General features: G+C 44.0%; 1 protein-coding gene across 1 annotated transcript in view; it reads right to left on the reverse strand.

Annotated features, from left to right (window-relative positions):
• The window catches only part of CLNK (cytokine dependent hematopoietic cell linker), a gene marked incomplete at its 5' end in the record, with an annotated part of 73,529 nt that overhangs the window by 33,270 nt on the left and 24,025 nt on the right, over window positions 1–16,234 (reverse strand). The window contains 3 exons of the mRNA XM_049790226.1: window positions 5,780–5,896; window positions 7,289–7,314; window positions 7,516–7,541. Of these exons, the coding sequence (XP_049646183.1) occupies window positions 5,780–5,896; window positions 7,289–7,314; window positions 7,516–7,541 (169 nt within the window). The remainder of the gene's footprint in view (window positions 1–5,779; window positions 5,897–7,288; window positions 7,315–7,515; window positions 7,542–16,234) is intronic.

The following is a 16,234-nucleotide window of genomic DNA, read 5'->3' on the forward strand; positions in this document are numbered from 1 at the left end:
TATAAAAGATGATGGCTAGAGGGAAGTGAATGAACCTCTTTTTATTTTTTTCAATAGCCTGGCATTCCTTGTAAAAATTAGATTTTCCTTATCAAAGAAAAACCCAAGGATCTGGAGTTGGTTTCTTGACCTTTAATTGATTTGCCTTCACTTGGAGGATATGGGAAGAATTTGAGGATATGAAAAGTTTGAGATATGGGCCCAGTGGGATTCAAGATTGGTTGGTGTGAGAGAGAAATGCTGGTAAAGAAAGGAGAATTGAGAGAGAGAGAGAGAGAGAGAGAGAGAGAGAGAGAGAGAGAGAGAGAGAGAGAGAGAGAGAGAGAGAGAGAGAGAGAGAGAGAGAGAGAGAAACTATGAAACTCCAGGTGAGGAAGGGAGTCCACCTGGAATGTGACCAAGTGGCCCCTTGGAGAGGTCTCCTGGGAAAGTTCAAGCCTGTTCCTTTTTGAAATCAGGAGTTCTGGAATTCTGGAAGCCTCTTCATGTGGAATAGAGCCACGTGGGTGTCTGTCACAGAGGATCACTGTGAGATTTATTAGAAATAAGAAGGAATATGGTAGGGCCACTCAATGGACGCTGTTGTTGGAAGGTCAAGATTAGTGGAGGAGCTATTCAGGAAATGGGAGTGCTACGCACACCCGCTTCCCTGTCTGTTGGTCAACAACTGTGATCAGAGAAGAGCAGCAGTACCCCATGACTGATTTACTAATAAACCACAGAAACTGGTCTAGCCGGATGGACTTCCTAGGCTCAGATACTAGCCAACAGGACTGGGTATGGGGATCCCACATAGTTCCAACAGCCCTGCTAATGGGCCAAGGGAGATGGTATAGACATAGGATTAGGGCTATTAGGGCAGAACCCCCACAATATTAGTGAATTGGGGGCTCCTCTGAGCCTGATCACAGTGTTTTCCATGCTGACAGGACCCTGGCATTTTGGGAATCATATCAAATGGTTTTAAGTGACAGATGGGCTTTGATATGAGAGTACTTGGTGCTTATCTGGCTACTGGTAAGGATTCATTCTAAGCCCAGCTTTTCTGGGGCTTCCTTTTTTTTTTTGTATCTGTTTCAGACAACTTGAATTTGAATTTGAATCCTGTCATCTGTGAGCTCCAGCATCCTCCACCATGAAATCCCCTTGGACTCAGTTTCCTCTCCTGTAAAATAGATTACCAGGCCTTGTGATCAGCAGGCCTTGGGGACTGTGTTCTCCCAGAACAGTAGGTGGGAAAGTTGTTTGGAGAGAGTTGACATCATCCATCCTCAGAACACTATTGACAACAACTTTGCTTCTAATTTAGTTTTTGCTGTTGTTTTGTTTTGAGGACACATCCATCTGTGTTCAGGGCTAACTCCTGATTCTGTGCACAGAAATCACTCCTGGCAGGCCCATGGTATTCTATGGGATGCTAGGGATCAAACTTGGGTCAGCAGCATGCAAAGCAAGTGCCTAACCCATTGTGATATTGCTTTAGCCCCTGAATGAGCCTTTTGATAACAAGACTTAGAGCACTGAAGCTTTTGCATGATGTAGAGCCAACCTTACCCTTTATTCTGTTTTCCCTGAGGACAAAGTCATGCAAAACTATTGTAATCTTCCAGTTAACAGCTTAAAACCAAACTTTCCAGTCCTGAGGGAGAAGCAGTCAGTCTCCATAATTGCTTTGCTATTTTTCTTTCTTTTTTTTCTTTTTCTTTTTTTATATTTTCTTTCTTATTCAACAAATACTTATTAAGCCCTAATGAAGTTGTTACATATGCCAAATAACAAGTTTGAATAGCAAGCCTAGAATTAAACCATGATTTAAATTATTTAATTATTTTTTCTCCTTTTTTTTTTTGGTTTTTGGGTCACACCCAGGGGTCACTCCTGGCTCTATGCTCAGAAATCACTCCTGGCAGGCTCGGGGGACCATATGGGATGCCGGGATTCGAACCACTGTCCTTCTGCATCTAAGGCAAATGCCTTACCATTGTGCTATTTCTCTGGCCCCCTTTTCCCATAATTTTAAAAGTGGAATCACCATGAGACAATCACAAAGTTGTTCATGATTGAGTTTCAGTCATGTAATGTCCAATACCCTTCACCAATGCACATTTCCCATCAACAATGTCCTCTGTTTGATGGTGCCTCCCTCCTGTACCATTCTACCTGATTCTAAAAAAATTTTCCTTCTCTCTTTTCCCTTTAGACACTGTGATTTGCAGTAATGTTACTAAAGGGGCATCATGCCTACCACTTCCCTCTTTTCAACATCAGTTCTTGTCCAAAGTGATCATTTCTGACTATCACTCTTACAGTGGTCTCTTCTCTGTTCTCACTGTATTACCCCTTCTATTCATAATTTTTGTTTTCTTTAAAGGACAAAAGGAGTTAGAGCAATACCCTTGCACACAGCAGATACTGGCTCCATCCCTGACACCACATTCCAGGTCCTGGGAGCATCTGGGTAATTCCTGGTCATATAAGTAACCCAGGTACCAAACTCTGTAGGCTTATGCACTGAACCATAAGAGAGTTTATCTGAAAGTTACTGGGGGAAGTTTTCAGGTCCTCTAGGTAAGTCTTTGTTGGCCTCCTGTCCCCCCCCCCCAACAAAACTACAGGATGACAGCACCTTAATATTTCTAAAGACTCTTTTATGGGGCACCTCTAAAGTCATCAGAGTTCAAATTTTGGCATGATAATTGCTTAGAGTGATGTAGTTAGTCCTTCTGGGGAAGGACTGGTAGGAGAGGGGAGTTAGGCAAAGGGGATTTTGTCTGTTCATCAGGAATATTTGGGGTTTATTTTGTTTTGGGGCACACCAGGGTAGTGCTTAGAGCTTACTCTTAACTCTGCTCAGGAACCACTCCTGGTCCTGATAGGGGACCCTATGGGATGCTGGGTTTCAAACTTGGGTTGACTGCATGCAAAGCGAATGTCCTCTCCACTGTGCTCTTGCTCTTCTTCCCTCCCTCCCTTCTTCCTTCCCTTTATCCCTCCTTCCCTCCCTTCCTTCCTCCCTTTCTTCTTTCCTTCCTTCCTTCCTCCCTCCTTCCCTCCTTCCCTTTAGGGTGTCTCCACCACTTGGGGCACCTCTTCCTCTTGAAGCAGAGAAGAAAATGTCTCATGGTTCAAAAGTTTGGTGTGAAACTCAGTGTTGCATTGCTTGCAATAAAAACACTTCCCTTTTTAAATAAATTTACTTAACTAAAGAAAGAGACCCATGGACTGGAGCAATAGCACAGTGGGAGGGCATTTGCTTACATGTGGACAATCTGTGTTTGATCCCTGACATCCCATATGATCCCCTGATCACTGCCAGGAATGATCCTGAGTGCAGAGCCAGGAGTAAGTTTGAGCATCAGCAGGTTTGGCCAAAATAACCAACCAGCCAGTCAGCCAACCAACCAACCACCCAACCACCCAACCAGAGTCTTCCAAATAAATTAAAAAAAATAAAGGAAGAAGAACGGAGGAAAGAGGAAAGAGAAGGAAGAAGGCTCTAGAACTTGTAGTGATGAAGATGGCAGAGTGTAGTAAGCCTGGGCTTCAGGATTCCCCTCTATCTAAAGTCCAGAAACTCAGCACACTGGCATTTTCCTGACCTGAAGGGCTGCCAGGTCGCAATTGTTCCAGATCTTTAACTCAGCCAAGGCAGAACTTGGCCTAGTCCCTTTGGGCTGAATCACAATAGCAGGTGCAGTCCTTGCCCTCCTGGGAACACAACCCCATCAAAAAATGGGGGAAGAGATGAATAGAGACATCCTCAAAGAGGAAACACAATTAGCCAATGGCACATAGAAAAAATACTCTGCATCATGAATATCAGGAATATGCAAATCAAAATGGCAATGAGATAATATCTCACACCACAGAGACTGACACACATCACAAAGAACAAGAACTTCCAGTACTGGTGCAGATAGATACAGGTAGAAAGGGACTCTCACTCACTGCTGGGGGGATGTTGATGGGTCCAGTCTTTCTCCAAGACAATATGGACAGTCTTAAAAATAATCTAGGTATTAGGCTTCCATTTGACCCAGAAAATCTATTTCTTGGGATATACCTAAAGGGCCAAGAAACAACAAGAAAAGAAATTTGCACCCCCAGGTTCCCAGAAGCACTATCCAAAAGAGCCCAACTCTGGAAATAATTCAGGTGTCCAAGAATAGATGAGTGAATAAAGAAATAGGGGCTGAAAAGATAGCACAGCAGTAGGGCATTGGCTTTGTATGCAGCTAAACTGGGACGAACTCGGATTTGATTCTTGGCATCCCATCTGGTCAGTCTTCTGAGCCTATCAGGAGTAATTTCTTTTTTGTTGATTTGTTTGTTTGCTGTTTTTTAGGCCACACCTGTTTGATGCTCAGGGGTTAATCCTGGCGATGCACTCAGAAATCGTTCCTGGCTTGGAGGACCATATGGGATGTCAGGGGATTAAACCACGATCCGTCCTAGGCTAGCGCTTGCAAGGCAGATGCCTTACCTCTAGCACAACTACTCCGGCCCCTTTCAGGAGTGATTTCTGAGCACAGAGCTAGGAGTAACCCTTGAGCGTCACCAGGTGTGGCCCCCCCCCCCAAATCAGTCAATCAATCAATAAACTGCTTTAAAAAAACAATGGTACATTATACAATGAAATATTACTTGGTCATAAGGGAAGATAGTGTCAGGCAATTTGCTGCTTCATGGAGGAACCTGGAAAGTATCATGCTGAGTGAAGCTAGTGAGTAGAAGAGAGACCAATGCAGAATGATCTCGCATCATAAAGAAACCAAAGACAGTGGAAACCAAGAGCATGAAAACTGGGCTTCAGTAGGTAATTTTTCACTTGAGGGGGTTGGGGATGTTAAAGAGAAATCATATGTTTGTTATAGAGGGTAGAGGGAAGCTTTCAACAGGGAGGAGAAGAAAGAGATGGAGGAGGAGGAGATGCTGAAAGGTAGTAAAACACTATAGATGAAACCCTCTTAGCTGGAAACCACAGAGCAATGACTAAAAAAGAAGAAATAAAGCACCTCTTCTAGAAACAGGCTGGTTGGTAGGTGGGTGGAAATTGGGGGTGCATTGGTGGGAGGAAAGGGGAACTGGGTTTTAGACACTCATCCCCTCACTAGTCAGAAATAACTTTGTAATGCCAAGGTGGCTAAATTATATTTATGTATAAGTACATTTATATCTATAAAAGAATAGATAGATGATGGGATGACCTGGGTTGGAAGTAGCAGTGGGTCAAAGGAAGCCCCAGCTAGGCTCTGCGCTCTGTCCTGGGCCACTCACCTGTGCCCAGACAGATGGAAGGGGTAGGCATCCTGGAAAGCTTGGATAATGACAGGCACTGAGAATGGTCTGTCTCATCACATGCATGTGGCCATGATCAGAGGCTAAGGCAAGCTGGGTCACAAGGAACAGTTGGGATACAGTTCTAGAGAGGCTTCCAGAAGCTCATTTTATTATTATTTTTTAGAGATTCTAAAAGTGGTTTTTATTTTTGCCATGCCTGCCAGTGGTCTGGACTTACTCCTGAGTCTGTGCTCAGTGATCACTCCTGGCAGGGCTAGAGGGCCCTTATAGGGAGTCATAAATTGGATCCGGGTATCACTCCAGCCCTTCTCCATTGTTAAGCTGAAGTAATGAAGTGACACAGATTTCTGAGACGGTGCTACTGAGGAATTTGAGCTCCCCCAATCCCGTGCCCCTGTCAGTACAGAGGTGATGGATTTGTCCTGGTCCTTGCTTTCCCTCCCTGCCCACCACCTCCCATCCCACAACTGTCTCTCACCTGGGCTGGCGGGGGCATTCAGGGACAGGGATGGTGTGTCTCAGAGGGAGGGATGGCCTGCTGCTCTCGGGCTCTGGAGGAAGGGGCTGGTACCTCTTGGGAAGGGTGACAGGAGGCCTGTGTGGACACAGAAAAGTCACAGAAAAGGTTCCTCAGACCCAGATTGCAAAGGGCCCAGCTCTAGGTCTCCAGTGTGTGGTAGGGGACCCTTCAGGGGCCTCACTCACTCACTCACTCACTCACTCATCCACTTAGTGACTAACTCACATTCATTCATTTGTTCACCCTTTCACTCATTCATTCACTGAGTCACTCATCCATTCACACATTCAGTCAGTCGCTCAGTCATGTATTCACTCAGTCACTCATTTACTCACTTGGTCACTCACTCACTCATCCAATCACTCACTCATACACTCACTTATCTACTGACTCACTCAGTCATTTACACTCACTCACTCACTCATCTGTGTAGTCGCTCACTCACACTCACTAATTCATTTGTTCATTCAGTCACTCTCCCATTCACTCATTCACTAAGTCACTCACCCAATCACTCACATTAACTCTTAAACCCAGTCACTAATTTACTCAATCACTCACTCACTTATCCACTCATCTACTCACCCACTCACTCACTCGTCCACTCACTCAGTCACTTAGTCAATCACCATTTTTACTCATTCAAACAGTCACTCACATTATTCACTCATACACTTAGTCACTCACTCTCATTCATTCATTTGTTCATCAGTCACCCATTCACTCATTTATTCACTCACTCACCCATTCACTTACCCTTTCACTCACTTATTCACCTAGTCACTCACTAACCCATTCACTCATTTATTCACTCACTCAGTTACCCATTCACTTACCCATTCACTCATTCAGTCACTTAATCACTCACCCATTCACATATTGACTCAGTCACTCATATTCTCACACTCACTCATTGTCTGTCTCAGGCATAACTATAGGCGTTGAGGCGGCTGAGAAAGAGAAATGACACAGCCCTCAGTATCTGCTACTCTCTAGGAGGGCAGAGAAGGGAGGAAGGAAGTTACCAGGGAGGGGAGGGAGAGTAAGGATTGCTGTGGTGCTGAGGCTCACGGGCCAAGAGGAACAGCAGAAGTGACCAACTCACTCATAGCTTGAGTCAAGTCTATTTCCCTCACCTCCAGGTATAAATATAGAATACTGTGTTATGAATTCGATATGTGTGTATGCATAATTCCAAGTCTCCTGAAGGCTCCTTCTAGTATCAAGACTATCCATCAGTATCTATTGTAAAAGAGCAGGAACGGGAAGGATGGGGACATCACCGAGTGACTGGGAATGAATGAAGGTCCAGTGGATGAACGAAGACTTGTTTATCTTGTTCATTGATCCACTCATTGGTTCTTCAGCCTCAAATGTTTGTGTTTCTCTTTTCCAAATTCTGGGAATTTTCAGCTTCTGTAACTAGTCATTTAAGTTGCTAGCAAAACAAAACATTAAGTATCTTACCGAGGAGGAGGTAAAGGAATCCTTCCCTGCAAAAAGAAGAGAATCAGAACTTGAATCTCTGAGCAGTGGTAATGGTTCCTGACATTTTGGTTTATAAACAGAGATTTCAAATCCTAACTCAACTTTTAGAATTTATTTTTTAAAACAAATCCAAGCCTTCATGCTGTCCACTTTCCTAGGCTCTAAAAGAATGGGTAAAAAAAGTGCATTTAAAATTTTCTTATTACCTTATTTTCCCTCATGGGGTGATCTCCTAAAATAGAAGGAAACAGTGTTAAATTTATAGAAAATACTAACAAGCTCCATTTATATATATGTATATATATTACATTATTTCCATTAGAATTATCTTTTTGACTTGTTTTTTTTTTTAGGCCACATTTAGAAGGTTTGGGAACTTGGAGCTTGGGGATTCAGACAGTGCCAGAGATTTAACTTGGGGCTCAGCAACACACCCTCCCTCCAGTCCTTCCAGCTATCTCCCATTATCACATTTTAACAATTTTTTTTTTGTTTTTGGGCCATACCTGGTAACGTTCAGGGGTTCCTCCTGGCTATGTGCTCAGAAATCACTCCTGGCTTGGGGGACCGTATGGGATGCTGGGGGATTGAACCACGGTCTGTCCTAGGCTAGCATGGGAAAGCAGATGCCTTACCACTTGTGCCACCACTCTGGGCCCACATTTTAACAATTTTTATGGTGTCACAAAACCTCGTTGAAAAAACATTTTTTTTGGGTCACACCCGGCAGCGCTCAGGGGTCACTCCTAAACCTCGCTGAAATTTTGTTAGGTACCCAGTACCACCCATCTCATACCATACAACCTCATAGTAGTCATGGTAATGAAGGAACTGAGGTATAAAAAGTGTGGGTCTCACTCCTCACCCTGTTAGAAAAAAAGATAAAAAGAGATTCCATTGCCCATGGCCTCTGTCTATCCCTGCTTTCTGATTAGAAAACACCGTTTTAGATTCACTCGTTGCAGTCATTCCAGTCCCTGCTTAGTACCACCATCACATAATTCCAAGTAGACGAAAGTAGCATCATAAATTTCTAGATAAAGTCAGACTCTGGAAACAACCAAGATGCCACTTCAACAGATGAATGGCTAAAGAAACTGTGGTACATAGACACAATGGAATATTATGCAGCCATCAGGAGAGATGAAGTCATGAAATTTTCCTATACATAGAGGTACATGGAATCTATTATGCTGAGTGAAGTAAGTCAGAGGGAGAGAGAAACGCAGAATAGTCTCACTTATCTATGAGTTTTAAGAAAAATAAAAGGCATTTTTGCAAAAATTCTCAGAGACAAAAGAGCGGAGGGCTGGAAGGTCCAGCTCATGACATGAAGTTCACCACAAAGAATGATGAGTGCAGTTAGATAAATAACTACATTGAGAACTATCCTAACAATGTGAATGAATGAGGGACATTGGTGATTGGAAGGTTGCACTGGTGAAGGGAGATATTCTTTACATGACTGAAACCCAACTACAATCATATTTGTAACCAAGGTGTTTAAATAAAAATATTAATAAAAATTTCGAGATAAGGTTCCAAGGCATTTTCAAAGATACCAGAATCTACCTCCCTTACTTAGATGGTGGAAATATAATAAACATACTAGGACAATTATTCCTGAGCACCTTAGCAAAATCTGAACGAGGCTAGGAGAGGATTTTCTGACTACAGAAATAGTAATTCCTCCCTTAAATCAACTATAGGTTCTTGGATACTGCAATTTTATAATGACTATAATGAAGGCATGTCCTTGAATGAATCCATGTTGTTGACTGGGAGTCAGACTGTATAAATATATGTGATTATGTTATCATGAGATAGCATTGAATGAATTGACATTATCTGAGTGACAGCTGTCCAGTTGACACGAGAATGACATGGAGGTGAGAAATGTTGATTGTTCATATAAAAAACAAACACCTGTAAGCGGGCAAGTAGAAGTGAAGATAAGCAAATGGAACTATATAAAATTAAGAAGCTTTTACACTTCAAAGGAAATGATGACCAGAAAGCAAAGGCAGCCCCACACAATGGAAGAAATTATTTGTCCACTTCTCATATGACAAAAGTTTAATACGCAAGATATATATATATATAAAGTGGGGCTAAAGAGATAGCACAGTGGTGGGGTGTTTGCCTTGCATGCGGCAAGGACCTGGTTCTATTCTTGGCATCCCATATGGCCTCCCAGCCAGCCAGGGGTGATTTCTGAGTGCAGAACCAGGAGTAATACCTGAGCGCCACTGGGTGTGGCCTGAAAACCAATCAATCAATTAATAAGTAAAGTGTGTATATATATATATATGTATACACACACACACACTTTACTTATATATATAAAGCACTGGTAGAATCCTATAAGAAAAGAAAAGCATCCAACACTATCAAAAGATGGGGAGAAGAGATGAACAGAAATTTCCTCAAAGAAGGAATACAAATAGCCAAGAAGCCTATGAAAAGCTACTCTAGATCACTAATCATCAGGGAGATGCAAATCCAAACAAGAACGAGGCATCATGTTACGCCACACAGACTGACACACATCACAAAGAACAAAAACAACCAGTGCTGGTGAGGATCTGGGGAGGAAAAGGGACTCTCATCCACTGCTGGGGGAGATGTCAGCTGGTCCAGCCATTTGGGAAACCATCTCCCTTGTTGCCAATATCCACAGCTTCTCTGTGAAGACTCAGCCTAGTTTTCAAGGGCTCCTCTCCTGCCTCCCACAATCTCTGTTAGGGTTAGTTCCTTTCTTTCACTGGGGAAAATTCAATAGAGGTGACATCTCTGGAATTCAGTGGGACCAATCCATGTATTGTTTTTGGAAGCATCATTGGATTCCAGATCCCATTTACCCCAGTGGCTGTGAATTTTCATCACCACACTATCTTGCTTTTGCTCCTGGGCTTCTGACTAAGGGTGTGTGTGTGTGTGTGTGTGTGTGTGTGTGTGTGTGTGTGTGTGAGAGAGAGAGAGAGAGAGAGAGATACAGAGACAGAGAGAGACAGAGAGACAGAGAGAGTTATGGATTCACTTGGATGTATTTACTGAGGTCCTCCACCTCCCCCCCAAGGAAAGCTACCATTTTCTTATAAGTCTCACACTCTGTGGCAGGGCACAGAGAACAAATAGGAGTATTTGCTTGAGAAGTGGGAGGAGAGGATATAGGGGGACAAAAAAATTACACTTAGTGAGGGACCCCAGCATGAGAGATGGGGGGTGGGCCTGGCACTATTCCAAAGCAGATGAAGTTAGGAGAGGAGGAGAGTGGTGAGAGTAGATATTGATGGATATGACTGGCCAGACAATGGCAGGCACAGTGTGTGGAAAGGCCCTGGGGTAAAAAAAAGTGTAAGGGAGGAGGTAATGGAATGCTCTGAGCATAGGGTGCTGGCAGGAAATGGTGACAATTTGGCCAGCTCAATTTTCTTTCTTTTTTTAAAATTACTTTATTTAAACACTGCCATTACAAGCTTGATCACAATATAAGGTAGTTGAGTTTTTTTTTTTGTTTGTTTGTTTGTTTTTGGTTTCTGGGCCACACCTGGCGGTGCTCAGGGGTTACTCCTGGCTGTCTGCTCAGAAATAGCTCCTGGCAGGCACGGGGGACCATATGGGACACCGGGATTCGAACCAACCACCTTGGGTCCTGGATCGGCTGCTTACAAGGCAAACGCCGCTGTGCTATCTCTCCGGGCCCGCTTTTTTTTTTTTTTAATCGTTACAAAGTTCATAACACTTTCCCTCCTTTCAACACCCAGTTCTTGTCCAGAGTGGTCACTTCTGACTCTCACTGTCACAGTGGTCCCTTTTCTGTCCCCACTACTCTCCTTCCTACATAAAGTAGAAAACTTAGTGGCAAGTTTCCTACCCTCCGACCCACAATTCCTGGCATACTCTCTGGGTGTCTGCGTGTCCTTTGTAAGGTTTGCCAGGTTTTCCCGGGCATCACTCAGTATTCTCCCGTCACTGAAAAATGCCACATAGAAAAATGTCAGTAAGGGCAACAGAAAGGAGGGGTCCTGCCATCTACAATATACATGCGGATGATCGTTTATGCTGTTATGTGCCCCTTACTAAACAGACAGAGAACAAAAACTCGAGAAGTGAATGAGAATCCCAGAGACTTGGAGCCAATCCTCAGCAACGTGTCATCCATCCTACAGCCTTGATGGAAGTTCTGACAAGGTCCAGCCACCGTTTAGAAGGAAGGGGCCTTGTTTAATAAAGCAACAACATCGCAGGGATTTGGGAGATAATGGAGTGAGATCAAGAAACTCAGCTCCTTTATCTCCCTCCCTCCCTCTTTCCCTATCCTCCCTCCCTCTTTCCCTATCCTCCCTCCCTCCCTCCCTCCCTCCCTCCCTCCCTCCCTCCCTTCCTCCCTCCCTCCCTCCCTCCCTCCCTCCTCCCTTCCTCCCTTCCTCCCTTCCTTCCTTCCTTCCTTCCTTCCTTCCTTCCTTCCTTCCTTCCTTCCTTCCTTCCTTCCTTCCTTCCTTCCTTCCTTCCTTCCTTCCTTCCTTCCTTCCCTTCTTCCTTCTCCTTCTCCTATCCTTTCTTTCCTTCTCTCTCACTTTTCTTTCTTTCCATTTCCTCCCCTTCTCTTCCCTCCCCTTCCCTTCCCTTTCCTCCCTCTTCTTCCCCCTCTCCCTTCCCTCCCCCTCCCTTTCTTCACCCTTCCCTAACCCTTCCCCTCTCTTCCTAGTCCTGTCCTATCCTGTCCTTTTTCTACTCCTTTCCCTTTTCCCCCCTACACCTGGCAGTGCTCAGGGCTTACTCCTAGCTCTCTGCTCCACAATCACACGGAACAGAAATCCAGGGACTCTGTGATGTCTCAGGGATTTTAGACTGGGGTCAGCAATGCAAGTGCCTAAGCCCTGTCTCTTTATTTTAAGTATTGATTCTGCTAGTCACCACAGACAAAACATGCTGAATTAACACTGAGGAAATAAGCCCCTTCCTAGACTGACGCAGGATTGAATTCTCCCCATCAAGAGGAGAGTGGAAGAGTGAAGCATGATCCTTTATTCTTCATGAGGACTCCTGTGAGAAGCAGAGAGGAGATAATGTACCTTACATGTACATGGCTTTAAAATATTTTGATTTGGGGGGCATACTCAGCAGTGCTCAGGGGTCACTCCTGGATCTGCACTCAGGAATTACTTCTGGCAGGGCACAGGGAGCCATGTGGGATAGTGCGGGTTGAACCCAGGCAAACACCCTCCCCAATGTCAAAACTTTAATTGCAGCCAGCTTGAAAATCCATTAAGCAATATTCACCAGTCTCAGGGACATGCTCGCCACCTGGTGGCCATCTGTGCCATTAGCATCCTTTGCCCAGCGAGTCAATGACTTTTTTTTTTTTTTTTTTTTTTTTTTTGTGGTTTTTGGGTCACACCCGGCAGTGCTCAGGGGTTATTTCTGGCTCCAGGCTCAGAAATTGCTCCTGGCAGGCACGGGGGACCATATGGGATGCCGGGATTCGAACCGATGACCTCCTGCATGAAAGGCAAACGCTTTACCCCCATGCTATCTCTCCGGCCCCAATGACTTTTTTCTTTTCCCCATCCCAGACAAGGGAGCTTGAACTCAGCAATCAGTTCAATCTACTGGAGCTCTAGAAGGAAGAGCAGAGATTAGTTTTAGGAGCTGCTGAGTGAGGGTTTAATGCTGACTCCTCCCTTCTTAGGGTGAGCCTCGGGGTTCCCAGCGTCTTGGGGTTCTGTTGGCCAAGCAAGACTTCCCCAGAGAAGAAAGTTGAGTGAGATCTGTGTGGTGTATGGGAGCAGCTGGTACCAAGATTGGGTCGTCAATTTTCCAGGCCAGCCATTATTTGAAATAAAAATGTAGGTGACAAAGGCTCCACATGTGTAACTTTATGAATTAATATTGCTAGGGTTCACCGTTATTTACACTGGAGATGCAACGATGGTGGGAATATTATAGGACGCCATCTTTCCCCTAAGAATTTGTTTTCTGATAGAACAATAATACCACCAAGTAGTCACAGTAGGGTCTTTACTTTTTTTTTTTTTTTTTTTTGGTTTTGTCACACCCTAAGGTACTCAGGGTTTACTCCTGGCTCTGTGATCAGGGAGCTCTCTTGGCAGGGCATGGGGGACTGTATGTGGAATTGGGGTTCAAATATCAGTCAGCTGTGTGCCGAGAAAATTCCCTTCCTCATCATAACATATTTCCAGTCCAAAAGATTCTTAAGTGAGCTAACTAGGATATGAAATAAAGAAGACTTTTGAAATTATTTGGGTACATTCTAATCCCACCTTTATCATTTGAGCAACCTTGGGAAAACTATTTTAATGTCCGTGATTGAGTTTCTTTTTTTTTTTTTTTTTTGGTATTTTTTTGGTTTTTGGGCCACACCCGTTTGACGCTCAGGGGTTACTCTCCTGGCTATGCGCTCAGAAGTCGCTCCTGGCTTGGGGGACCATATGGGACACCGGGGGATCGAACCGCGGTCCGTCCTAGGCTAGCGCTGGCAAGGCAGACACCTTACCTTTAGCGCCACCGCCCGGCCCCCGTGATTGAGTTTCTATGGCTTAAAAATGCATAAAATAAAATAAAGTTTCTTGGATTATAAGATTAATATTTTTGTTTTTTTACTAGCAGTTATTGAATTTTTGCTAAGTATATGCAATGCCCTTTATAAAGTATGATAGGTAAAATCAATTTTAGAAGTAGGCCATTAGAGTAATTTTCTGTAATTAAAGAAATAGACTCTGAAAAAATTAGATACAACTTGGCCTCAATTATAACATTTATGGTATCTAAGAGCTTTATGATATATGAATGCAAACCATTAGGACTTTGGAAGATGACTATGGAAGAATCCAAAGAAGCAACTTTTGAGCCAAATGGCTAATGCATTTTTGACAAGGCCCTTTGGAGAAACCTTTTGAAGTCTCTGGAAATGTTCAGAAGTGAAGACCAGCGAAAAATGACTTAAATCAATTATTTGGGTGGGTGTTGACTTAGGCAAAGTGAACGCAGAGCCTACTAGCTCTGACAGCCCAATCAGAGGGCCTAATTTTTTAGAACTGATTGGACATGTCCTTCAACAGCCCATGCTGGGGTATGAGGAAGAGACACCATGTGGAATGGAATGTCTTTAGAAATTCATCCTGAGAGAGGACATTTCTGCTGAGCTGGATACTCAGAGACAGGGGTAAGGGTATAAAATTGGGTGATGGGAAAACCCAAAACTGAGTCGGGAGAGCAGGTGTATGGATGGGTGGATTTGTGTGCATGCACCATGCCTATGGACTCACGCAAAGGTAGTGACTATGACATTCTATTCTGTTTCTACAGAGGCCACAGAGGCCCGCTCAAGGGAGATGATTTTCTGAATTTAACAACAGGGTTGGAGAGATGAAGTTGAAGCTGGGTTTCTGGAGATGCCATTCTAGTGAGCCACAGGGTTGTCTTGAGGTGACTCCATTATATTTGACAATTCTTAGGACTAGGCTTTAATTAGATAAATCTACCCTGTGGCTCAGCATGATGGTCAAGAGATGGAAACAACCCAATTCAATTGATCATTGATGGGATTAAGAAGTCTTACTGGATACTCAATGGAATCCTGAGCAGCCAGAAGAGAAGATGAAATCACACAGTTCATAGCAACATAGAACGAAGTGGAGAGTGTCATGTATAAGTAAGGTAAATCAGAGGGAGAAGGAAATCTGCCAGATGATCTCACTCATCTGTGGAATAGAGAGAGATGAGACAAGGAATAGACAGGACTGAGTAATGAGTAATCCCTGCGTCATGGGATAGAAAACTGATGGCCAAATAATGCGAAGAGGAGAGGGAGTGAAGGCAGGTAGCAGAAGGTCTTGGTGAGCTTGGAGGCGGTAGAGTGCAGAGTCTTTGTACCTCAAAATCATACATTTGAATATGGCTGGACCCAGATTACCTAAATGAAGAAAGAATAGGCAATAAATATGCTCTTCACCCAGCATGTGTCTGGCAGCTTGTACTTTTAAACTGGAGGAGGTGAGTTTGTACCCATTGTGTGTGTGTGTGTGTGTGTGTGTGTGTGTGTGTGTGTGTGTGTAGACAGAAACTTAGAATGAGAGGTGGCAAAAAGAGATGACAAAAGAGACTCTTGTAGATATTTCCATTCTGGGGAGATAGAATAGCATGGCAGGCCCTTGAGAATCAGGCCATGGTGCCTATCTACGCCAGTCCACCTTCTTAAAGTGAACTTCTTGAAGTCCATCTTCTTGCTTTGACAAAGGAAGCCCACCTCAGCCCAGCCCAGCCCACCTGGGATCCAAATCCAACCAATTCTTTGCTCAACTAACTTTTCACTGGGTGTGGCCCAAGTGACTGATGCCTAGTCTAATTTTCACAAAGGGCTACCTGGCCATGTGGCCTTCCGGTGGTCATTTGCATGGTGGAACAGTGAGGTAAAGCCCAGGAAATATTGTCCTTACTGGATGAACATTGGATTCTAGCCAGTCAACTTACCAGATGACCCATAGAACCACTTCTCCCGTGAAGCTCTTTATTTGCTTTGTTTTTGTTCCATGACTGGAGGGACTCAACTGCTATTCCTGTGCTGGCTCTGTGTTCAGGAGTGACTCCTCCCAGCAGTACTTGGGGGATAATCTATGGTGCTGAGGATTCTTATTGGATTCCGAATAAATACGAATCCTCTCTGCCGGGCTGTCTTGAGTCAATGGATGGGGTTCAACGGAATGAGCTCTTCTTATTGGTGATTCTTATTTCTTCCCCCCAACTCTATCTCCTTGGAATCCTGAGCACCATGTGTCCTGAACTAACCACAATCCTAATGCAATCAACCCCAGATACATGCTCACACAGTCTGCTTCACCCAGATTCCCATTCTTCTGGTTAAATAGATCCTTTCTACTTTTTTTTTTTGCTGTCCAGTAA

This window comes from Suncus etruscus, chromosome 16 (genome assembly GCF_024139225.1).
Source record: "Suncus etruscus isolate mSunEtr1 chromosome 16, mSunEtr1.pri.cur, whole genome shotgun sequence".
Classification (NCBI taxonomy): Eukaryota; Metazoa; Chordata; class Mammalia; order Eulipotyphla; family Soricidae; genus Suncus; species Suncus etruscus.